This window comes from Pyricularia pennisetigena (assembly GCF_004337985.1).
Source record: "Pyricularia pennisetigena strain Br36 chromosome 7 map unlocalized Pyricularia_pennisetigena_Br36_Scf_7, whole genome shotgun sequence".
Lineage (NCBI taxonomy): Eukaryota > Fungi > Ascomycota > Sordariomycetes > Magnaporthales > Pyriculariaceae > Pyricularia > Pyricularia pennisetigena.
In genome coordinates this window covers 22,849-46,544 of record NW_021940919.1, presented here as the reverse complement: position 1 = coordinate 46,544, position 23,696 = coordinate 22,849, and the positions used below count along the sequence as shown (strand labels likewise).

The 23,696-nt window shown below is 50.2% G+C and overlaps 6 protein-coding genes across 6 annotated transcripts; 5 read left to right on the top strand and 1 right to left on the bottom strand.

The window, feature by feature from the left end:
* Window positions 1-620: 620 nt before the first annotated feature.
* On the top strand, window positions 621-8,013 carry PpBr36_09682 (uncharacterized protein; the record flags this gene model as incomplete). Its single annotated transcript, XM_029896802.1, has 7 exons — window positions 621-935; window positions 1,006-1,624; window positions 1,705-2,334; window positions 2,412-2,485; window positions 2,594-2,631; window positions 3,731-7,634; window positions 7,744-8,013. 7 exons carry the CDS (start codon window positions 621-623, stop codon window positions 8,011-8,013), a joined length of 5,850 nt encoding a protein of 1,949 aa, XP_029745412.1.
* A 405-nt stretch (window positions 8,014-8,418) lies between these two features.
* PpBr36_09681 (uncharacterized protein) lies at window positions 8,419-9,934 on the bottom strand (the record flags this gene model as incomplete). The annotated part of the gene is made up of 4 exons (XM_029896801.1): window positions 8,419-8,487; window positions 8,632-8,909; window positions 9,190-9,266; window positions 9,447-9,934. The coding sequence occupies 4 exons, from the start codon at window positions 9,932-9,934 to the stop codon at window positions 8,419-8,421; spliced, it is 912 nt and encodes a 303-aa protein (XP_029745413.1).
* Window positions 9,935-10,612: 678 nt separating this feature from the next.
* Window positions 10,613-13,581, top strand: PpBr36_09680 (uncharacterized protein; the record flags this gene model as incomplete). The annotated part of the gene is made up of 4 exons (XM_029896800.1): window positions 10,613-11,219; window positions 11,286-11,564; window positions 12,011-12,485; window positions 12,800-13,581. The coding sequence occupies exons 1-4, from the start codon at window positions 10,617-10,619 to the stop codon at window positions 13,579-13,581; spliced, it is 2,139 nt and encodes a 712-aa protein (XP_029745414.1). The 5' UTR covers window positions 10,613-10,616.
* A 584-nt stretch (window positions 13,582-14,165) lies between these two features.
* Window positions 14,166-15,671, top strand: PpBr36_09679 (uncharacterized protein; the record flags this gene model as incomplete). Its single annotated transcript, XM_029896799.1, has 2 exons — window positions 14,166-14,597; window positions 14,676-15,671. Coding segments are annotated over 2 exons (1,428 nt in total), but the record flags the coding sequence as incomplete, so codon positions are not given.
* An 809-nt stretch (window positions 15,672-16,480) lies between these two features.
* On the top strand, window positions 16,481-19,661 carry PpBr36_09678 (uncharacterized protein; the record flags this gene model as incomplete). Its single annotated transcript, XM_029896798.1, has 5 exons — window positions 16,481-16,686; window positions 16,800-17,169; window positions 17,238-17,590; window positions 17,665-17,966; window positions 18,034-19,661. 5 exons carry the CDS (start codon window positions 16,481-16,483, stop codon window positions 19,659-19,661), a joined length of 2,859 nt encoding a protein of 952 aa, XP_029745042.1.
* A 2,246-nt stretch (window positions 19,662-21,907) lies between these two features.
* On the top strand, window positions 21,908-23,513 carry PpBr36_09677 (uncharacterized protein; the record flags this gene model as incomplete). Its single annotated transcript, XM_029896797.1, has 2 exons — window positions 21,908-22,536; window positions 22,598-23,513. 2 exons carry the CDS (start codon window positions 21,908-21,910, stop codon window positions 23,511-23,513), a joined length of 1,545 nt encoding a protein of 514 aa, XP_029745253.1.
* Window positions 23,514-23,696: the final 183 nt, after the last annotated feature.

Below are 23,696 nucleotides of genomic sequence, written 5' to 3'. Positions count from 1 at the left end.
AACCAATAGACATCTGCCGGTTATCGGACTCTTTACCGACGAGACCTGCTTACCTTGCTTTTGTCCCCCTCATAATTACCTAGGTAGATCCCTGACCCAGTTTCTGTCCACCGTGAAGTCCCAGAGCATCGGCGAGAGCGAACCGAATTGTTGACTAGCTTGACACATCAAGTCACTGTAGTCAATGGGCGCCCGGGACGTCCGACCGCATACTAGCTCGATCTTGCACGAATTCCGGATGCAAGCACTGCAAGCACAGAGCTGTCGAGAAGGAATGCCGAGCTTGTCGTGTCCCCAGACCGTTTTCGGCGCTCACCCATGCTATGTCCCACACCTTGCCCCATTGTCAGATGGGGGAACTTGGGGTATTGACGACAAACATGGATCCCAGGGTTGTCGGCTCCGGGTTGAACACGCCCATCTTGTCAGCTTTGAGTTGATTTCAAACCGTTTTATTGTAAATCTATTTATTCAAATTTATTAGCATGCTTGACAAACAATAGCTGACGGAACAATCTCGTCTCTGGGGCATGCCTGTAATACTGCTTTCCTGCTTGCTTGCTGTTGTCTCTCCTGGCAGAATCTTGCTTGCTTGACCTGCGTTTATTCTGCTCGCCAATATGTCGGTCAACTTCCTGGCTAGGGCGTCAAGGCAGTCAGTCCGGAGGGTGGCAACAGGAAGCCGCAGCGAAGTAATCACACTACTTCGGGCCCGGCGGTACGCCTCGAGCAGCACTGCTTCGTCGACTGGGCAAAGCTCGTCGGGATCAATAGGCACCTCGTCTGTAGTTGCCGTAGCTTTGGCCGCTGGTCTCATCGGATATGGCGCCGCAGTATCTCTCGGCGCCGGCGGTACTGTCCGGGATGATACCCCCATCATACATGACAGTAGGTTGCCGACGCCCAAGTATGCAAGCCTGGCGGATATGAACAAGGTATGTCTGGCTAGAGATGGTCAACAAAGGCGATGCCACGGGCCCCAGCTTTGACTGACGGAGGATGCAGGCCATTGACGAGATACGGCGTGAGCTGGGCGACCACGACATCATCTCGACGGACCCAGACGACCTCCACGCGCATGGGTACTCGGAGTGGTCAACCGTCAACCCGACGACCCTCCCCGTAGCCGTGGCCTACCCGCACAGCACCGAGCAGGTTGCCGTAATCGCCCGCATATGCAACAAGCGGCGGGTGCCGCTGATTCCGTATTCTGGAGGAACGTCGCTAGAGGGCAACTTCTCGGCGCCGTTTGGCGGCGTCAGTGTCGACTTTGCATTTATGGATAAGATCTTGCGGTTCAGCAAAGACGACATGGATGTCACGGTGCAGCCGAGTATAGGGTGGCAGGACTTGAATTCACAGCTGCTCAAGATGGATGCGGGGCTGTTCTTCCCAATCGACCCCGGCCCAAGTGCAAAGATTGGTGGAATGGTGGGCACCAACTGCTCGGGGACGAACGCCGTCAGGTATGGTACCATGAGAGACTGGGTCATCAACTTGACAGTTGTGCTGGCTGACGGGTCGGTCATCAAGACGAGAAAGAGGCCGAGAAAGTCGTCTGCCGGGTATAACCTCAACGGTCTGTTTGTTGGGTCCGAGGGCACCCTTGGTCTCGTGACTGAAGGTACTGTTTGTCTGGATTGTTGCTCCTCTGTAGAATGTTGTATTTTGGAAGTTACATGCTAATCCCCTCTTCCCCAACAGCCACTCTCAAGCTTGCAGTTATTCCAGAAGAGCTCTCGGTAGCTGTCGTTACCTTCCCCTCGATCCGTGACGCGGCAGCGGCAGCAGCCGGTGTGATGCAAGCCGGAGTTCCAGTAGCGGCCATGGAGATCATGGACGAGGTGCAGATGCGGGTGGTGAACCTGAGCGGGGCGACGGCGCCTCGCAAGTGGCAGGAGACGCCGACGCTCTTTTTCAAGTTTTCCGGGACCAAAGCGGGCGTCAAGGAGAACATAGGCCGGGTGCAGCAGATCACCAAGGCCAACAAGGGCAGCAACTTTGAGTTCGCCAAGGATGAGCGCGAGCAGAAGCTGCTGTGGTCGGCGCGCAAGGAGTCGCTGTGGTCGATGCTGGCGCTGCGCAAGGAGGGCCAGGAGGTCTTTAGCACTGACGTTGCCGTGCCGTTCTCCCGGCTGGCGGACCTGATCGAGGTCAGCAAGCGTGACATGGACAATCTTGGACTTTTTGCGAGCATTCTGGGCCACATTGGTGACGGCAACTTTCACGAGAGCATCATGTATAACCGTGGGGATCCGGTAGAGAGGGCAAAGGTCGAGGACTGCGTCAAGAACATGGTCAGCAGAGCTCTGGAAATGGAGGGCACTTGCACGGGTAGGTTATGGCCCTACATTCCTCTCCCATATAAATAGCCTTTGGGGGCAAGGTTTGGCTAACTGACGGTGTTGTAGGTGAACATGGCATTGGCTGGGGTAAGAAGGGATCTCTTTTGGCTGAGCTGGGCCCAGGGACCGTTGGAATTATGGTATGTTTGTTTGCTCTCCGATTGTGGCTCTTCCCAGTTGTTTTGGTGGGTGAACGCCACTTTCTTGGTCCTGCTCCCGAACTAACTTTACCCTCACTTGGGCTTTAGAAAGCCATCAAGGCCGCATTGGACCCCCATTGGATTATGTGAGTTCCAGAACCCGTCCTTGCCTGCCCTTTGATGGTTGTTGTGTGTCAAGAAGGCATAACTAAACAATTCGGACAACAATTTGCAGGAACCCCGGCAAAATTTTTGATAGACACGACGGTGATAAGTCCCAGTCTTGATAGGTCGTTTGGCTTGTTGACTCTGGACCTGACCAACCGTTGACATATCTCGTGCAGCTTTTCTCTAGCAAATTAGCAAGCAAAACGGCTGCATTCAGGCTTACGTGCTGCTTCCTTGTCTTATAGCTAAAGCTTTAACGCCGAGCATTTGCTTGCCTTTTCTACATAACCTTGACCCAAAGATATTTCTGAGAGGCTGCCTGGTCTTTTGGTGTTTCCTCTCAGGATAGATAATTAAGTTCATGTCGCAAATAGCAGCCAACAAACACACAAGCAGCACACGACCGGACTCTGGTTCTGTCGATAGTTCTCCTCACCTTCCTTCCTTCCTTCTTTGTTCGTCACGGACAGCCGCAACTGAGCGTTCTTCTGGTGATGCCAGTACAAATTTGGCAAACTCACCTGCAAGCCGATCCTTCCTTATCCCAACCCAAATTTTGATCTGATTTACTCAACCAAGACGATTCTTTGGGTGCTTCTCACTTTCACGTTAGCTTCCTATCCTGCCTTGCTTGACTCATCTCAACCGCAACAGAAAAAAAGAAGAAAAAAAAACAACAAAAGAAAAAAAAAAAAAAAAAAACATCAAGATTGATCCTGAACTCCTTTCTCTTTATACTGGGTCCCTCATCTGAGTGGAAGTGGCTTCTGTGGCTCTGTTTCGTCAGTATCAAATCATTGGCTGCACTCTGATTTGCTCGATCCATCAAATCCGTTGCCGACACAGAATAGCAGGTACGTAATGCACCCGTCTCACCACTTCTGTTCGGGATAGCTATCAAAATTCTTGAGACTGACTCTTGTTGAGCTGACTTGGAGTGACATTTTGCGCCTGACAGATTAGGTTGTTGGGTATTTACCCTCTCCCTGTTCAGACATTCAGGCAGCGTCCATGGTGATAGCACGTCAAGATGGACATCCCAAAAACACTGCCATCACAGAAATGCGGTGGTCTTAGTCCAACAAGGCGCGGTCCAAGGCCCTTTCAGCACTCAGCAATCTCCCACATTGGTGTTCCAGTGGAACGATGGAAGGACTATACTTCCATGGAGCTCAAACTGTTTGGGCTTCCTATGAACATCACCACTTGGGAAATCTGGCGTGCTTTTGATCTTCAGGGTGACGTCCTTGCTATCGACATCTTCGAGGGAAAATTCGGGTCCATGGCCAGGGTCCGCATTACACCACCACTCACGGACCTGTGGCATGGAAGACTTGAAATCCGCCGCGATGTACAACCTATGGTCGTCTCACGCGTGGAGATCGATCCCCGTGGGTTTAAGTTCCAAAATGAAATCAGGAGTCCACTCAACAATCCGGTTCCATCCGAAAAATCTATCCGGGCATCGAGCCTCTCCGTCGGCTTAATGACTGACAAGACCTGCATGTTGGTAATGGGAACTATCAAGCCGCTGCAAAAGCCCGGTGACTTGAAACTCGAGATCAAGTTCTCAAGGAGAAGGCTCAAGCTCTTCTTTACGTTAGCGCTATTAGACACGCAGGATCCCTCCAAGAACTCCTACCGTCACTTTCGCTATCAAATCGACGTCCACTTTCGGAGCATCACCAAACTACTTCGAGTCAACATCAACCAAGATAGCTGCTTTTTGCTCATGCCGCTTGAATGCCCTCCCGAGTTCTTTCGTGAGATCGACAACAAACGCATCACGCATGACGATGATAGCCTCACATGGTCTTCTGTCATGATCTGGCAAAGACAAGTTTACTTTCGGGATGAGCCTCAACTGACTGATGATATGCCCCTTGGCCTCAATGAAGAGCATGCTCAGTTCATGGACCTTGGTCGTTGGACTACTTACCGCATCGAGCTTCCCATTTGCGAGTGGAGTGCCATGGAGCGCTATCTAAGCGATTACGGAATTGCCACCCAAGAACTTCCGGGTTTTGACTTTGAAAGCCCCGATGACCATCCCACAGTCCTCTGGGACCATCTGGAGAAGCCGCTGACCCCTGAAAGTGATAACTATGGACTTGAAATGCTTTTTTCTTCCACCAAGGTCCAGTTGACCTGGGAGGTCAGGTATCAGCTTGAAGCATGCATTTCTCATCATATGCTGGCCGAGCCCAACATTACCCTTGAGTTTCTTGAGAAACTTTCCGAAATGAGGCCCACCAAGGCCAGGATCATGCTCGAGTATCTGGTTGATAGAAATGTCAAGCTATTTGATCCTATGCAACTTTTCAAGGATGAATCCGCTTGCACTTACTGGCCAGATATCACGCCGGAGGAGCTTCCACAGTACTGCACCATGACACGAAAGGTTACTGTCACCCCGTCAACGATGTATTTGAGTAGTCCTATGGTTGAGACCACAAACAGGGTCCTAAGGCACTACAGCGAACACAAAGATCGTTTCCTACGTGTCCAGTTCACGGACGAGCTCTTAACTGGACGCCTTCATGCGTCCAATGACTTGGGCGTTAATGACGAAATCTTCAATCGAGTGTACCGCACCCTGAAGAATGGCATTCACATTGGCGATCGACACTACAAGTTTTTAGCATTCGGATCATCGCAGATGCGGGAGAATTCTACCTACTTCTTTTGCGATACCGGCGACATCACTTGTGATAGCATCCGCGCCTGGATGGGCAGGTTCAGTCACATTCGTAACGTTGGCAAATATGCGGCACGTTTGGGGCAGTGTTTCTCGACCACACGGAGTATTGACAGGGTGGCAATGCCCTGGATCAAGACCATTCCAGACGTTGAGAGGAATGGATACTGCTTCACAGATGGTGTTGGCAAAATCTCCAGCTTGTGGGCAGTTGTCATTTCAGAGAGCCTGAAGCTGAGCTATATCCCTTCGGCCTTCCAGTTCCGCATGGGCGGCTGTAAGGGTGTTCTAGTGGTGTGGGACGACGTGAAAGGCCAGGAGATTCACATACGCCCTTCCCAGCTCAAGTTCGAAACTGACCATAGCCGCCTTGAAGTAATTCGCTGTTCTCACTTCTCCGTGGCGTCTCTTAACCGACAAACAATCTCCGTTTTGACTTCCCTGGGGATCAAGGACGAAGTATTTGAAAGCATGCTGGCAGAGCAGCTGACAAAATACAATAGGGCGATGGAAGATGCGGCAGCGGCTACAGCTCTCCTGACCCAGTACGTTGATGAAAATCAAATGACTAACACCCTTGCCCAGCTTGTCAAAGCTGGCTTTATGGAGTCGCATGAGCCTTTTGTCTGCACCATGCTGCGCTTATGGAGGACTTGGTCCGTCAAGACTCTCAAGGAAAAGGCGAGACTCGTTGTCGAGAAAGGTGCCTTCGTTCTTGGCTGTGTCGATGAAACCAAGACCTTACAAGGTCACTTCACCCAGATTCCCGCCAGTCCAAACCAGCGGCCCCGCCTCAACGGCAATATGAAGCTGCCTGAGATATTCCTCCAGGTCCCCGACGGCCCTGGTGGTGACTATAAAGTCATCACCGGACTGTGCCTAGTTGGCCGCAACCCTTCCTTGCACCCTGGAGACATCCGCGTCGTCCAGGCAGTTGATACCCCTCAATTGCATCACATCAAGGACCTCGTTGTTTTTGCCCAAACGGGAGATAGAGACATTCCTGGCATGTGCTCTGGAGGAGACTTGGATGGGGACGATTTTTTCGTCTTGTGGGATGAGCGGCTCCTCCCTTCGCCTTCGCAGCGCAATTTCAAGCCGGCAAGTTATCATCCGCCTCACTCCCGAGAGCTTGACCGCGAAGTTACGGCGGATGATCTTTGCCAGTTTTTTGTCACATACATGAAGAACTTTTCACTTCCAAGGATCGCTCATGCTCACCTAGCGCAGGCAGACAAATACGGCGCAAAAGACGAAAAGTGTCTGGAACTGGCCGATTTGCACTCGTTGGCGGTTGACTACCCCAAAACGGGAGTACCAGCGGTCATCAGGCCTAGATTGATGCCAAATGAGTTCCCACACTTTATGGAAAAGGGGGGCCGCCAATACCATTCAAGAAACATTCTAGGGAAGCTTTACGACCAGGTCAAACCAGTTAGTTTTCATCCCGCATACGAAATGCCTTTCGACGTCAAAGTTCTCAGCCAGTACGAGAAGCTCGGTCAACATGGGGATCTTGGCCCTAAACTACTCAGAGAAGCAAGAAAGCTCAAAACTCTGTATGATCAGTCGATCATGCGCATTATGGGGCAGCACGAAATCGCCACTGAGTTCGAGGTCTTTTCGGCGTTCGTCCTCGCAAGCCGTCGTGTTGGAAGTCAGTACAAACTCCAAGAAATCGTAGGACAACAGTCAGCCACCCTCAAGATGGTCTTTCAGGAGAAATGCATTGCCGCACTGGAGGCTGCTTCTGGACGAACAGGCATCAAGCCGCGAGACATAGAAGCCCTTGGACCCTTGGTTGTTGCCATGTACAAGGTCACTGACGAGGAAATCAAAATTGCACTGCATGAGTGCAAGACTCGGGGGGTGGCTGCAAACCCCCAGTCTATGCCCTTGATAACGTTTCCCTGGATCTTTGACCAGGTTCTGGTTCAGCTGGTCACTGGTAAATCTAACCTTCCCTGCTCGACCCCTAACCTAAACGCAGGGTCCACAGTCATAGACTTGGACCATCCTGAGCTTCCGATTCGGCTGGGTGATCTCAGCTACCAAGAAATCCATGATATTGAGTATGCGCGCACGCGTGATGGACATGTGATCCACCGTGGCGTGGTCTTGAGCGGTCTCTTTCGTGCCGGAGAGGGTGGCGACGACTATGCTTACGATCCTGACTTGCAACCTGATACGGACAAGCCCGAAGATAGGGACGATGAGCTGACGCACCAAGAACCCCAAAACAGCTTGATTGCATTGCAGGCAACTGAATCAACCACATACAAGGTGCGTGCTAAATGCAATACCGAGTAGACCCCCTGGAAAGCCTGGCTATTCAACTTGAATTTGTCTTTTCCCATTACTTGCTAATTTTCTGGTTTGCTATGCTGTGTAGCCGAAAAATGAAAACTATGACCTGCTGTCTGGTATTAGCTTCATAGCATCTCATGATTTGCAGGAAAACAATACGGCGTCTCTATGTTCTGCAAGTGAAAAGCGGACGGCAGCAAAATCTGTGGCTACGTCAGCCATGGCGGCGGCGACGAAGAAGGGAGTAGATATGACCAATGGCAGCAGAGATTTAATTGAACTCGGGCAGAAATTGGCGTCAACCAAGCCTGAGACAGCTGTCGACCGACTATTGAGCATGTTCTCAGACGACTGAGCTGCATGAAAACTCGGACGGGTACAGTTCTGTGCTTTACTGTATCACCACTTTGACGGTAAGCTCCCCTTCGCCTAGATTTTTTTGGGCGGGGTCCCAACAGGCTCAAGGGACCCTGCCCGGTACCAAGTTTCAAATCCAAGCTCAGCTCTACGATGGCTCCGTGAAGCGGCATGGGATCAAGACAAAGTATTCGAAAGTGTTGTAATATAGGTGGAAAACAAGAGAAGGGATGAATCGGGGGATTCTTGCCTGATACCAAAAGGAGCGAAAAATGGAGATATGGCGGCATGGGCTGCAGAAAAGGAACGGGGAGTTCAAGACGGATTCTACTGACACTGTAGTGTAAATAACATATTGTGAAGCAGCCAGTGAATCTGAGCTTGCACTTTGCATCAAACCTCATCATTTCGCAACACATAGATCGCTTCTGATGACCCATTTCTCTCCACTGGTTACTTCTCTTCCCTCGTGCTGGATGGCATCCACATGTCAGCTGGGAGAAGTAGAAGATGAAAAAGGACTTGTAGGGAGGCCGGGGTCGTTTTGAAGGGATAAAAGGGGCAGAAAGAAACAATAACCAGAATGTAGAGAAGGTTGGGGGGGCGGCAAACTTACCAGCATGCAGTCGTTACCATGTTTGTGAAGGAGAAGGAGACCTGTTTGAGGTGCCACAGCAATCTCCTCCTTTCTGCTGACGCGATCGTTGGGGTAGAAGACGGTCTCACCGCCACTGCACTGATCATCGCCTCCTGCCGTGCCTGTAAGGTAGAGGAGAAGGGTCCAGGTAGTTCTGACGGCAACAGATAGTGGGTTGCTGATGGTGCTACTGCTGGTCCCGGAATCTTGCGATCGGGTGGGGGCAGGATCTAGGGTGAACGTGTTGGAATCGTCGTCTGCGTTTGGGTACCGATTGTTCGAGTGGTTTTTTTTTTTCAGTATTTTTCATTCTGTTCCATTCCCTGTTCCAAGACATGGGGAGACAAGGGGTGCAAGGGGTCGGGAGGGTCTGTGTGTGACGGAACATATGTAAGATGAAGGGAGCGGTAGACTGTTCAGCCTCCAGACCCAAGCCTCGGTTTCTTTGGACTCTTTGGGCTTGGGCAGTTATACATGAGGGAGGGCAGCATGCGATAAAAAGATTGAGAAAAAGGGAGAAGATAGACGTAAACATACAGTGTGGTGCAAAATGTTGACCTTTGGTATAGCGATATACACGGATGTTGGGCGACAGTCCTACTACATTCCCGCCCCTAGAAGCATACAGATTGGCTTACAGTCAGTTTGACTATCAAGTTATAGCAGCACAAAGCTTTCCTATAGTAGACGGAAAGGCCTGATATCCCATGGAATATTTGGCAAAGGGCCTTTGGAAGGCAACAGAGTGGCTACGAAAACTGACAAAAAAAAAAGAAAAAAAAAAAAACACTGACCAAAGACTGAGGCGCCCGTCAGCTGCATCGTCATCGTGATCACGATCATCATCACCACCATCATAATCATCACCAGGTCTACCAGTCAACGCCTCCTTCAAGCCCGTCTGCAGCCAGAGCCTAGCGGCAAAGTCAGGGTCGTTGACCTGGAACCTGTCGTTCTGCCTGACCGCCTCTCCCTTCTTGGGACGGACGGGAGTCGTGACGAGGGGCAGGGTCTTGAGGAAGGCTACGTAGTCCCTGCACAGCGAGCGCGGGAAGAAGTTGTGCAGGACCACGACCTTACCCGGCACTATGGTGTCGAGGGACAGATCGGATACAGGCAAGGGAGGCTTGAAGACGGGCCATGCTGGTGGTTGTTGGGTGTCTTGTTGTTGCCGTTGCTGGGATGATGATGATGATGATGACTGTGACGTTGCTGGTGCATGTGCTTGAGATTGGCCCCGGGCGGTGGCTTTGGCCAGGGCCTGTTTCCGATCCTTTGGCATGGTGGGTGGGTATGATGATTGATGGGAAATGAATGAATCGTCGCCCGGGGATTTCACATCTGCGGGGGATCGGAGTATTCTCCGACCTTTGTTTATTTGGCGGGTTTATTCGCTGCGATTTGCTGTCTCGGAGTTAAGTGTGGCTTGCGTAGCCGAAAGTGTTTTTGTGGATGGAATGAATGATTTTGTGAAATGGAGCCTTGAGCGGTAGGAATGGGGGGTGCTGTCGCACCACTGTAATTCGTCCCAGTTGTGGTAATATACTCCGCCAAGTATAGTTTTGGCAAGCAGAAGAAAGCTCAGGCTTGCGGAATCCATGGTCCAGATTCGCACTGCACGCCATTTTAGGCCAGCTCTATTGTGGGGAAGTATGATAGCCCTCAAGCTGAGCAGTTGCGGTTGCAACTTGCTTTTGGCGGCCATTTAAATCTGAACAACCAAAATCATCCCGTAATTATGAGATATGAACCAGGCCTTTTTTCTTTTTTTCTTTTTTTTTTTGTTATTCTTTTCTTGTTTTCTGTCGACATCGTCCAGTGCCCACAGCTTATCTCTGATCTCACTTACCAAGCATAGCTACAACCCAACCCAACACTCTCAGCTCGACTCACCCATTCACCTACTCCATGTCCCATACCTAATTTGAATCACAAAGACGAAATTTCCCATTCTCTATAGCCAAATGAGTTTGATAGAAATAGACAAAGTTGAATGTTACACATGGCAACTCCTCTCTGGAGTCCGAAAAGGGGTTAACAGGCGAGAGCTCAGCAATAGCACGGCCCTGAAAGCACTCTCCAGATTCTGCGTCACGGACAAGAATAGGCTGCAGATCGAGGCAGAGCTCGAGGCTCATCTCTTGCCTCTTATCAAGCAGCAGGAGGAGGCACCGCCACCAAAGTCAAGGACCCAGCCAAGTGTTTTTCCACGTACAAGGCCGCAATGGACAAAGGTCAAGAGGCTGAACCGCATCTGCGCCGAGACGTGCATCAGAACAGCAAATTTGATATCGCTGTCTTTGCGGGCCATCGTCAAGCTTTACCAAACGCTCATTGAACACCCGAATCTCTCCCCTTCGGCCAAGTATCTCGAAGATATTCTATCCTACGTCAGTTGCGCCATTCGCATCTGGGCCGAGACTGTAGACCGGGAAGAATACAGGGGCGTCCGGAGGCCGGAACTGAGGAGAAACGACCGACGGCTTGCGCGAGCAGCCCACATGCAGTACTGCGGTCAAATCTTGTTGACAGTCTGCAGAATGACTTGGCCAGAGGACCAACATGAGGTGAGTTCCGTCCTGCCTGTGATTTTCTTCCTTTGCGCTGAAGTGCTAACAAAGCTCTCGGCACAGTGGATCGAAGAGGAACAGATCATATTCGACAAGGAGGCCGAGGATTTCGCTGAGGCTTTCATCTTTGACGGCAGTCTGACCTACAGGCACATCCTGGAGGGGCGCAAGACAGTGCTCGACAGTGGTCAACCAAGAAAACAGTTCATCATTCTACAGAAACTAGACAGGTTGAGGCATGACGGATTGGTCACCAAGCAGCATTGGTACCAGCCCGACCCAGCGCTGCCGTTCTTGCAAGATTTTTGCCGAGTCCACGAAGAAAGAGACGCGGGGCAAACGGTAAAAGGGGCTTTGGTATAGATGAAATCAACACCGACAAGGCTGATAAATGGACATTTAAAGGGGCGTGAAGAAGGCCAGTAGCTGCCTGAAGATGACTAGGTCATGTCTAACCCAAACATGTTTTGGATTCCTTCAATTGTAATAATCCACAGAGCAACACAAATAAATCTTCGTTCACGGACGTTAGCGTTCACCCCGGCACGTTGGAGGCGACAAACACGGCGGGGGTTTGGCTGCAGTGGCGGATGCGGAATCTTTGGGTGCGGTGGAGGATGTGGCCTAGGCGGCTGCGTTCCTGGTTGCCCTCTTGGATTATGTGGCGGATTGGGTTGTCTGATCCCAGGCGCATGTGGAAACACCCAGGGTCGCGACGGCCGCGACGTCAACGACCAGTGTGAGAAGCAAGTCACCGCATGCTTGTACTCACCTCACCTGACAACTAGCTACGGTGCTTGGTATATGGCATCGTCGACCAGCACAACAGAAGCAAGCAAACCAAACCCCCTACACGGAAGTGCCCCTCTGTACATGGGACCTGCGGTGACTCAGGCTTGCCGGTCAGCACCGGCGGCCAGTGCGGTTCAAACGGGCATATCTGCGCCGGATTCGGCTTCGGCGACTGCTGCTCGCAATGGGGCTATTGTGGAAGCACCGACGACTACTGCGGGGCGGGATGCCAGTCGAAGTTTGGTAGCTGTAACGCGAGGCCAGACATCACGACCGACGGGACCTGCAGCTCCAACAGTGATCCCGAAGGCGCAAGCTGCGCTGGATCAGGATTTGGCGATTGTTATTCAGAATGGGGTTATTGTAGAAGCACAAATGCATACTGCGGAACCGGATGCCAGTCGGCCTTAGTTCTTGTGCCAGTTTTTGGTTTCTGGACGGGGGTTGTCGCTGCACAAAGGCGATGCTTCGGTGGGTTGTATATAAAAAAAAAAAATAAAAAAAAAAAGAATGGCAACACATCACAAAACACATTCAATGCAGTCCTTAAATCACAACTTGACGGGTACTGACACGGAATACTGTGCATTCATGGAGTAGTGGGGCCCGGCAGCTTTCATCCAATAACAGTGTTGTTCCAAGCTCATCCTGGCTAAATCCGTAACCCACTTTAGCTGATGGGTCCTGACCTCCATTGGAGCATAGGCCCAAATTTTGTTTGTCGTTTGAGCTTCACTGAATCTGAATCTGAATCGGAGCTCAGAATGCGGAGGTACCCAGTTTAGCTAGAGGTCATCGAGCTCCACCGTCGCTAAATTACAATTTCCGCCGCCATCACGGTCACACCTCTTTGATACCTCAGCAAGTCTGTCGCTTGTTTCAATGCATCAATCCTGATCGACCACGACCATCAACCATGGGCTTCCAGTGGCGCTTCCCATCCGAGCCGGCAGGAGCGAACTCGACTTCACGCGCGTTACAAGACCCAGAGCTGCAGCAACAACTGGAGCAGCTCAAGCAGATTCGAGAAAAAGAACAAAGGCTTTTGCAAGAACGCCGAGAGTCACTGAACACCTGGTTTGGCCCTCGATCCTTCAGACAGCTCGGCCTCTTCTTCGCAGGTGCGGGCTTCCTTGCCTGCACCGTCGGCATCACGCGCCGCGCCGTCCTCCGCAAGCAGGTGACCGCGGCACCAAAGTTCTTTTCGCCCAGTAAATACATCAAACCGGAGCCGCGCGTCGATGCTCAGGGTAACAAAACCAAAGTTATCGACCCGGAAGCTGAAGGGGGTCCACTTGCTGTCCAAGCCCTGGGCCTGGCAACGTTGAATGTCTTTAGTTTTGCCATAATGATGACGGGCGGCCTGAGTTGGGCCTTTGACATATCGAGTATTGATGATCTTCGCGTCCTGGCAAGGAGGAAGATACACGCTGGGGAAGGCGATCCAGATCCGGGGGGTGAAAAGGAGATTGAGGACTGGATGTCCAACATGATGCTACGCAGCAAGGATTCAAGTGACCAAGACACCGCCGCAGATGGTACTGCTATCACGGAGCCGGCACCATAGGACAAGCTGAAGGAATGATTTGGCGACGTAGCTGAATACCGCCGAATGCTGTCCATCCATACCATCAACTCTCAGCCGTGACACAAGCTGAAAAATAACATGAGACAATTCTGTCCAATCACACGCTTTCTGAAAGCCACCAGGGCATAGGCAACTGCAAATCGACAAGTGTTTGCAATGGCAGCAAGCAGCGGTGAAGACAAAAACTCCAATCTTCATTCATATCTAGGCATCCATGTTCAGGCCCGGTCAGCCCGGAACCTTTCTTCCTGTCCTGCCCTACTTGCATGTTATAATTGTCATTATATGTATTGCTTTTTTAAACAAGGGTCCTTCGTCAGGATTACAAATGGCACAGAGGGGTTTGTTGTGCGCTAAGAAGACACCTCGAATTGTACTCATTCCGTCTCCCCCCTCCCCATGAAGCTTGCCACAGTCTCGGTATCGTGGCGTTTATTTTATGAAACGCGACTCTCGCATATCCCTGCCGGCATGGAAGGACAAGATTTGATTACAATGGCACACGTAGCAGCTCTCCGGGCGTAGGGCGTTTGTTGCTATGGATTCTGCTATATAATCCAGCTCCTTTCTTCAGCAGCGGCACAGCTTCGTATTCGGTGGGGTTGGTTCCCCAGTTTGCCACAACCAATCGGCCAAAGACAACTCGCAACAGCATACTCGGGCAACTTTCAACACTAGGAATGGATGAATCCCCCCGCGGCGGTGATGCTGCAAGCCAAACATTACAGCCTCTAGCACTACCACCCGTCCTACAACAACAGTCATACTCGATATCGCCATCACAGATATGTACCGATACATATGATGAGGAAGGCGAACTTGAGTATGATGGACCAGGAATTCCTGATGCCTTGAGGGCGATTCTTATCGTGCCCAAGAACCCAATGGAGCCCGTCATGACTATGGCAAAGTCAATCGCAGACTCGTGGGTAGCGGAGCGTGCTTTGAAGGACAAGATAGAGAGAGAAGCATACCTTACAAGCGAAGATGAAGTTGTATGATATACCTCTAAGTTTCTATACTGACTTGGTTTTGTATTTATCGAGCTGACCCCGTATTGCTCGCTACGTTAGATAGACTCCTATGATTTCAATACGGATGAAGGCTCTGACGTCGAATCGGATAGCGTACAGACTCTACCTTCTCCTATAACAGTGCAAGCAGCGTCATTGAGTCCTTCCCAAACGTTGAATGCGCAACCCTTCTTCGCCTCAACGGCATCTGCATCTATTTCCACGGAAGGAACGGCTACGAGTTTTCCCACTGGCTCAAACGCTGAATTTACAGCCTGGGATACTCCTACAACGATACCCGGGTCTTCGTATGGAATCGTAGCTTCAAGTCCAAGCCAGTCTCGAAATACCGCCCCTCTGGACACATCGCAAATGGTTGGCCTGAGTGTAGCAGCCTGGATCCAACCAATGGATTTACCCGAGCCCACAACTCTGGATTCTCCGCTGCATAACTCCATGCAGCAGCCTTTTCGGCAATTTCCATACACTGGGCCGTTTAACCAGAACACCTCTTCTGCTACGGACCATTATGCAAAAGAAAATAGCATGGGTGAGGCCTGTACTTGGCAACCGGAAGACTTATCAGATCAAAACTCGGTCGCAAACCGTCCCATTGCCGATGTTCGATACACAAACCTCGTGGATCACAGAGCTGCCGTCGACTTCATACCTGAACCACCTTTCCATGGGCAGATTAGCTCCAGCGCTATGACATATCAGTCAGGTGTGATGGGCTCCTTTCAGCAGCCAGATGAGCAAACCTGGCCCCAGTCGCAGCAAGATCAAGCACAAGAGCAGCAGCAGTTTGTATTCCCTACAGAGACACCGTTTATTCCCCCGAATTATGAAATGAATGAGGAGACGCGCTGCACATGGATATTTTCATCACCGTCATCGTCCGATTCGGGGCAGGACAAGCTCCCGGGGAGAAGAACGTATGCTGGACCAGCATTGTACGGCCCGGGTTTGGAGGATGCCGCATATACGCAGATGCAGCTTGAGATAGAACAGTACAGACCCGGGTTGGATCATCAATATCAACAGCAATACCCTTGAGATGTAGATCTTCTACCTCTTTTTGGGCTATCTTTCTTCCTCAGTACGCAAGATAAGGGGCTGCCGGTCCGCTTTTCTCGCTTTTTATGCAGCATATGTAAACAGAATTGCCGATATCGTCTAACACATACGACCATACCCACTGGAATATACGGGATCCCGTCCGCTCTCCCCTAGTCAAACCTGTGAGGGCCGAACTAGTACTCAGGTGGGTGACCACTGGGGAATCCTCGGTGTTGTATGTCTTTTGTTTTTTTTTCGCATTTTTTTTCGAACTCAATATTTGTGGGTTAAAAAAAATAGGATTGCTGCATAATTCCGTAACGTGCTATTTTGCATCAAACGTTGGATTTGTTCCCAAATACCAAATTATAATGTTGCTGTACAACATAGATCTGTACATACGACCATACCCATTGGAATACACGGGATCCCGTCCGCTCTCCCCTAGTTAAACCAATGAGGGCAGTCTTAACTGCGAGAGAGCGATGGGAGCCGTTCGACCTACATCCTCAGCCAATAGATGCCCACCATTTCGCGCCCCGCCCCACCCCAGTCCAGAATCCATGAATAAATGCTCCTGGCCGCCACCGATTCCTCGCCGTCATGAGAACGGTTGCCCGTTTTCTGGCCATGCGCGATCATGGCCATAGGACGCTCGATGTCCTCCAGAGAATGGGAGGGGGACCTGCGTCTCGCCGCCCTTTTTCTGAGGATGGCGAGAGCCCGTCACCCTCTTCTCTTCTCGTTCGCAGCCCATTGCCGATTGTTTTGCTTCCACCAGCCATCAGCCATCAGCAAGCAGTGCAATGGAAATTCAATGCGCGGGTTTTCCCATCGTAACAACGCGGCCTGTCCAGTCCTTTAAGGACTCGCAACTCGGGGAACGGGTCGCGCAGTTTGCTTCGAAGTATGCCTCGGCTTTGACCTCAAATAAGCCGTTGCGGGAGAAGCCACGCGCGGATTGTGACAAGTATCGCGATTCACAGGAGCAAGTAATGAAACATTGGAAAGGGTATGCCAGTCTTATTTAAGCCTATTTTGATATAGCAGGCTTTTGCACTACCCAGGTTTGCTTTTGTTCCTACAGTTTAACCTGCTAATTTTAGGATATTCTTTGACGAACAGATTTTTCCATGATGTCGTGCACAAGCTTCAGCCAGACGTTGATCCGGACGAGATCTGGCTTGATCTGTGTCGGGGAGGCCTCACAGCATGCAAAGCGATGGATTACTGCAAATGGTTCCTCGAAGACTATATTGCCCAATCAGCGCGAGAAGTTTGGTCCGATGAGTCCGACGACATGGATATCGAACGGTCGATAAAAAGGAATATAAGCGTTTCGGCTATATGGAGAACTTTAGTAACAGCGGTCGATAATACGATCCTTTATCGGAAAAGGCAAACCGTCGACGGCGAAGAGGCGCATCGATGGACCCTCATGTATTCGGATAGCCAGAAGAAGCGGGGATCGGGACCAGTAGCCGATATTTCGAATGTGAGTTCCATATGGGTTTGAAGTTTGTCATGTGCTTCCCTTCGCCAGTATCTGACGCAGGCCTTCAGTGGATAAAAACGGATTTAACTGTCGAGTACGATCTCGTTCAGGAGCAAACATTCAAGAAGGTCGGGGCGACTTCTGTGGATGCCCTCGTCCTATTGAGGGCGCTGTGGGTGAGCGCAAAACACATTCCTTGCAGCCGCCAGGATCGCGTCGACTTCCACAAGGCATTCCTCGTGATGCGCACAGGCGGTTTTCGCCCTGGCTGTGTTGTAAAACTAAAATACAAGCAAGTCGAGGTGGACCTAGTTCGACACCCAGGGTTGCCAGCCAGCACGAAGATGGTTCCTCGCGTAAATATCACGATTTTACAAAACAAAAGGAAACGAAGTCAAGCTGGCAAATCGCAGGACGAGAAGTAAGTAAATCCAGCCCCTTGTTACGTTTTTATCGCTTTTTAAGAATGCTAACTATTTGCACATTATAATTTAGGGTTGAATTCCCAGTATTTCCTGCAAAAGATCCCCTGGTCTGCCTGTCAACATTGTTGATTACACAGGCAATTTACGACCAAGCTTTTGCCACCTCAACGACTTCCCTCGATGACCTAACACGGCCCAGGAACGACCATTACGTCAAAATGCGCTGGAAGAAAGAGATGCTGGATCGGGAAATAATCCAGATAGATTATGCTACCTTTCTCAGGGGTTTTCACCGTTTGGTTCTTGTGGCTGGTGCTCGCGAAAAAATAAGGCCGTATGCATTGCGAGTCGGTGCAGGCGCCGACCTCGACAGTAAGTGCTACTCCATCCGGGTCTGGATTTGGATCGTTGTACGAACCAGTGCTGACTGAAATTTTAGAGGCTCTCACCTCTGCCCAGCGAAACTATGTGCTATCAAACTCTACCTCGATATTCGAAAAAAACTATCAGCCAAGGGCCGTAAACTTTGACCTGATGAAGATCACATTCGGGGACCATGCTGGAGGTGACGAGACCGAGGAACTGTTGAAGCTTACGCACAACATGTCATTCACGTGGAACAAAAATGCACCAATATACCCTACCCAGGAAGATGTCGCTTCCTTCGAACAGAAGCCCCGCATACGCGCTTACCGTGCCGAGTATGCCAGGCTCAAGGATGATCCCTCACCAGAGGCCCAAAAGCAGGCAAACCGTGTGCAGTCGCGTATAAGCAAATCGATAGACATATTGTGCAAGCTGAGAGTAGCGCGGAGGAGAAAGGAATTCTGGGAAGATTCAGACGGACGCAACGCGGATGGAAAAAGAACAGACAATATGCCAAATCAACACATTAACCCGCGGAAAGCGCGGCATCAAGATTCAATGACAGCCGCCACGCAGATTGGACAAATACTGTGCCAAGATGAAGTGGGATCCACAGATTTCAGCAATTCGCTGCTCAACTTTCTCCGCTGTCAAGACGATAGCATTGCGACACTTTGTGAGGGGCTCGAGTCACCACAGGCACCAATGCCTACCTGTCTCCTATGCAAGACCACTTTTACAGACAGGAGAAACATGATACGACACAACGTCAACAAGCATCAAGCTCAATTTGAGAAGCCCTTCGACTGTCCCAGTTGCAAAAATCCTTTTACCATCCAAGGTGCTGACGACTGGTATCAGCATGTCTTTTATTTTCACGGCAAGCAGAACGCTGCAAGATGGCCTCTTGTGAAGAAAGAAGCCGACACGGCCTCGAAGCTACTCACATGTGACCGACTAGCTGGTTCAAAACATATCTGTTGCTTATGTGGCCATGATTACAACTCGAAGAAGAATTTGACACGGCACAATTTGGAAACGCACCATCGGGAAGGACGGTTTGACGAACTTTTCGATTGTCCTGCATGCAGCATTATCAACAATGAAAAAAGGGAAATAAACAATGCCGCAGAGTGGAGCAGCCACGTCGCAAGGGTTCACGGCGAGCACAACGCCCCGGCGCTGCCAAAAACCAATATTAGCTTCAAACGGAACCGGGATGGGGGCAAAAAGAGTGACAACAAACCAGAGTTAGAGGGGAAAGGTGCGAACCACGACGTACAAACGGTGGTCCCTAAAAAGAAAAGGCGACCCGATAAGGGCCAATTGGAAATATACAAAGGCAAAAAGGCCTTGTGCCTTCTTTGCGGATGGATAACGGCTCCTGGACGGTTCTTCTCCACGCATCTTGGAAAAAAGCACGGAAAGCAGTTTGAGTCACCATTTTCTTGCCCAAAATGTTTGGAGTCGGGTCGCGAAGTGCGCATTTCTTGCCGGTTTGGTTGGACGTGTCACGTGTCCAAGGAGCACGGTGGGGACAACGGCGCTATGCTTGTTGATGCTGGTGAAAGCAACAACGGAGTCGGCCGCTGTGTGAAGTCGGATGTTGAGATGCCCAAACAGGTTGAGGCTGTCTCGGGTGGCAAGGGAGCTTTGATTGAGCCAGGCATCCCGGGTACCTTTATTGATCCCATTCTTTGATACATTTGGCCTGCCATCACACAATTTTTAAATCAGCTTTGGATGGTTTAGGGCCGTCTCTTCAAACTACTTACTTACATGTACGGGCCCAATTTTGGTCTGATTGCGAACCATTCCTCACATTCAACGTACAAGCAACATTACATCTTGCTCCAGATATTTGTATTGCAACTATTTGAACAGAAGGTTATCACCAATGGTTACCACTTTCCTCCCATTTGCTACACCCATGCAAAAGTACTTAAATTGGCATGGGAGCCCGCCATGCGCAGTCCAAGGACTATTCTACTCACGCAATGATATGAGCCATCCGATAATGGCAAATGAATGCTACAGATTGGCGTGCCGGATTTACTGCCAGCCGTGGCCAACACCACCTTACGTGATACAGGACAGGGCTCCGTTTTAGGTACTCGCACGCGTTTGGCACTTCGTGCCTTCTTCACCTCCTTTTTACCTTAGCTTAGATATTCGAACAGAATCACCCTATATTGTAGCCTTATCTCTTTGGATGCGCCATTCGTGAAAATGACCGCGTAGTTACAAGAATTTTACCGAATTGACATTAGGAGGAGGTAATGGTGGATACCAGAGCGCTCGTAAATTGGATGCTCTGCCTCATCATCTCCCGATAAAATGATTGGGTAACTTGAATGCTGCTGCATAATCCAAAATGACCTGCGTTAAGGATATTGGTGTCGGTGGCATTGGGGCTTCGCTTGAGCCATGCATCACGGGTACTGTCATAAATCCGTTTCTTGGGGATGTCTAAGTAATACGGCGCGCCGTTGATTCTACTATCAGAACCTAATTTCATGTGCAAGGTGTTCATCACATGCCCAATAAATTAATATATCCAATTCTCGACCGTTGTTGCTATCAGTGATCCCCCGCCACGCCCTTCTAATAACTGCATGCTGCATCCTCAACTCATTACCGTTGCTGTGTGGGGGTAAAGCTCTCGCCCTGAAGCTGCGTCTGTCATGGGTGACATTGGAAACCCAACAGCGAGCGTGCACCACTGAAGGACGGTGGAATCCAGTTTAGGCATGCAGGCACAGGCGGCTGCCCATACAGTTTTTGTACTGCGAGTTGTGAGCTATCGCGGAAACCTCAAACAGTAAATAACGCCAGCCAGCCTGTAGTAGGTTACAAACAAACGATGGGGCATACCCAACGGTCACCAATCGAATAGGACCGCCCTGTTGAGCAGAGGGTGAGCAGAGGGTGAGCAGCCTGAGCAGAGGGTGAGCAGCTTGAGCAGAGGGTGAGCAGCCTGAGTGGGGGAGCAGACGGGCAAAGGGCGCGCAGGCATTAGTAGGAGGCCCCGATCCTGGTTCCAGGTCACGAAACGTAGATGGTTGCGGTCAAGCCAAACTTCGGGCGGGCTCCATGTTCACGACCTCTACGTAAGTGTTTGTGAATTCATGCCCGAAATGCTTGCGTCTGGAGGGTGGCCGTCATTTGTGACCTGGTGAGGGGAAGTGGTGCCATTTCGAGAGCAGTATGTGTGTCTGGCCGACGTCGCCATTGGACTGGAATTCTAGACTACCACCCTCCAAATGCGCCTGACAGAATCTTATGCCAACACCACACTCCCGCATGGATGCAGCAAAACACGAGCAATTAATTTTTAACCTTTCCACGGCGCTGTGGAATGATATTAGTTTTTTTATTTGTTGAAACTCGTGGGGAATCTTGATTGGAGACACAGATAGTGGAGAGCATAATCTTTCTCCATTCATTGCCGCCAACAGCCTTGACTGCTGTTGCACACACAACACATATCCGGATGGCCGCATCCCGCCTAAATAGGCAGATTACAGCAACTGTGTTGGCATCATGAAGTTGCAACAGAAACTACCCAATCGTTCTATCTTGCAGCCCCATTCAGCGTCGATCTCGCTTGATTTAGCAAGCCAACTCCATCTTATCTAAATGCTGGCGTGCTTGCCTCATCGCCAACATGCATCTTTGGGGCTGGCGTGTCCAACTTGAATGACCAATGGACTGCTTTAGCCCCGGTCGTAGATGTTGATTCTCTATCTTCGTTTTTTTCGAAGCCAAGTGTCGAAGAGCAGCAAGGTTTCCTATATAAGGGACTGACCTGTCATACACTAAGGCGCAGCTTTTAAGGGACAAAATTCTGCGGGCATATAAACCTCAAATTTGAGAATACACTCAGTTTACTCCGGTACATATATTACTGTATTATTGTCGAAGTTATTAGTTCACTTGCCGTCGTCATGAGTTCACCAGCTGTCCCGGCAAATCTCACTCATTATCATCAGCCCGAAACTCTTCTACACCAGCTTATTTCCTCTATTAACAAAATTTCCCAGGATGAGAGCTTTCAGCAGCTACAGATCATCCTCAAAGACCATGGGATTGTTCAAGAGAAGCTCCGCGCCACAGACAGTGCGTACAGAAAAAATTTGGAGGAGCTGGCTAAACTGACCGCGGAACAAAAAACCGAAAAGGAACGATTGACGAAGAAGATTTTGGAGCAGAACGCGGAGACCAACAAGGCCTTGGAGGACAAAATGACAGTCCATAGAAAATTTGAGGAACAGAAAACCATAAACGCGGACTTGGAATCAACGATTAAATCACTCGAGCAGGAGCTAAGCCGAGTGGTTGCACACAGCAAGAAGCATGAGGAATCCGTTGACAAACACAAGACCATCCTTGAGAAGCAAAAGGAGCAGATAGCAGCCGCAAAAAAAGAAGTCGCCACAGCAACGAACAAATTGAAGATGGCTAACGACCAACTGGTCGTAAAGTCCGACGCCCTGAAAGAAACGAAAAGAAAACTAGGGTTGTTTCAATCCTACACGGTGAAACTAACGCCACTTGAACGTGAACGAGGTTATATGTAGGTTTTGTTCAGAATCTGTTAAATATTAAATGACCGAATTCTAACGCTTTTGAACCAGCCCTGAGATGCTTGCATCTCTGTTTAAAGATGCATCGACACTGTTCGAGGAGTTTCTGGGCATTGACTTTGACATAGACTGCCTACAGGAGTTGAGATCCTGGGAACGCGTTAGGGATTATGCAGCCACACAACATTCGTTCCCACTCCCGGCCTCAAATTCGGCCCCTGCAAAGAAAATGAGGGTCAATATGGGCTTGTCCATCTATTCCAGGGCACTGGCTAAACATGTCTTTCGGTCAAACTACCTCTTCCCTGATGCTGAGGAAGTATTAGAAGCTTTGCATGCGAAAGACACCCTCCAAGGCACGCTTGTTCGGGCTGTGCTACTTCAAGTGTTGCCCGGTATGCAAAAGAAGCGTCAAGGTACTTTTGCCAAAATTGTCGTCGATGAAGTGTGCGAGGTTGTGACTGGCTTGATGTCGGGCGACCTCCAAAAGAAGTTCAGAGGGCGCCTTGAGCAACTTACAATCACGCTGTGCGGCAATTGGGAGGCTGTACAAAGGGTTCACGAAAGAATTCGGCCTTCATTTGCCTTATCGGAAGATGACTGGAAGATATTACCGGTTTGGTCAGATTCAGCTCCAATACCGAATGGTGCCCCACGGCGATCCAGAGAGGATAAGGATGGTCAGTCAGGACAACAGGACCCAAATCTGTCGACCATTTCAACGGACGATATAGCCCGGGTTGTGTGGCCAGCTTTCCTTGCTACCGACGAAGAAGGCACATCGGAACTAATCTCTTTCGGGTATGTGATATCACGTGACGACGTCCAGAGGGCCGCGAATGAGGACATGCCGAAAAGGGCCATGCGGAAAGCAAAACGCGACGGCGACCCTGGAGGAGAGAGAAGGCGACGAGATTCAGCTGTTTTTGTTTCCCATGGACCTTCCGATTTGCCAAAAATCGTATAGGCTTCGCAGTTGGCCAGAGACAGGACAAGGTTGATGTGGGTCGGTCAATAGCGGCAAAACTGAATTGTATTTCATTCTTTGTAATGATCCTTTTCCTACTCCAGATTGATATTTAACACACTTTCGACGTCCGAAGTTGGAGCAAGTGAAAGTAGTTGATCGGTTTGTAAAATCAGCAGGTGA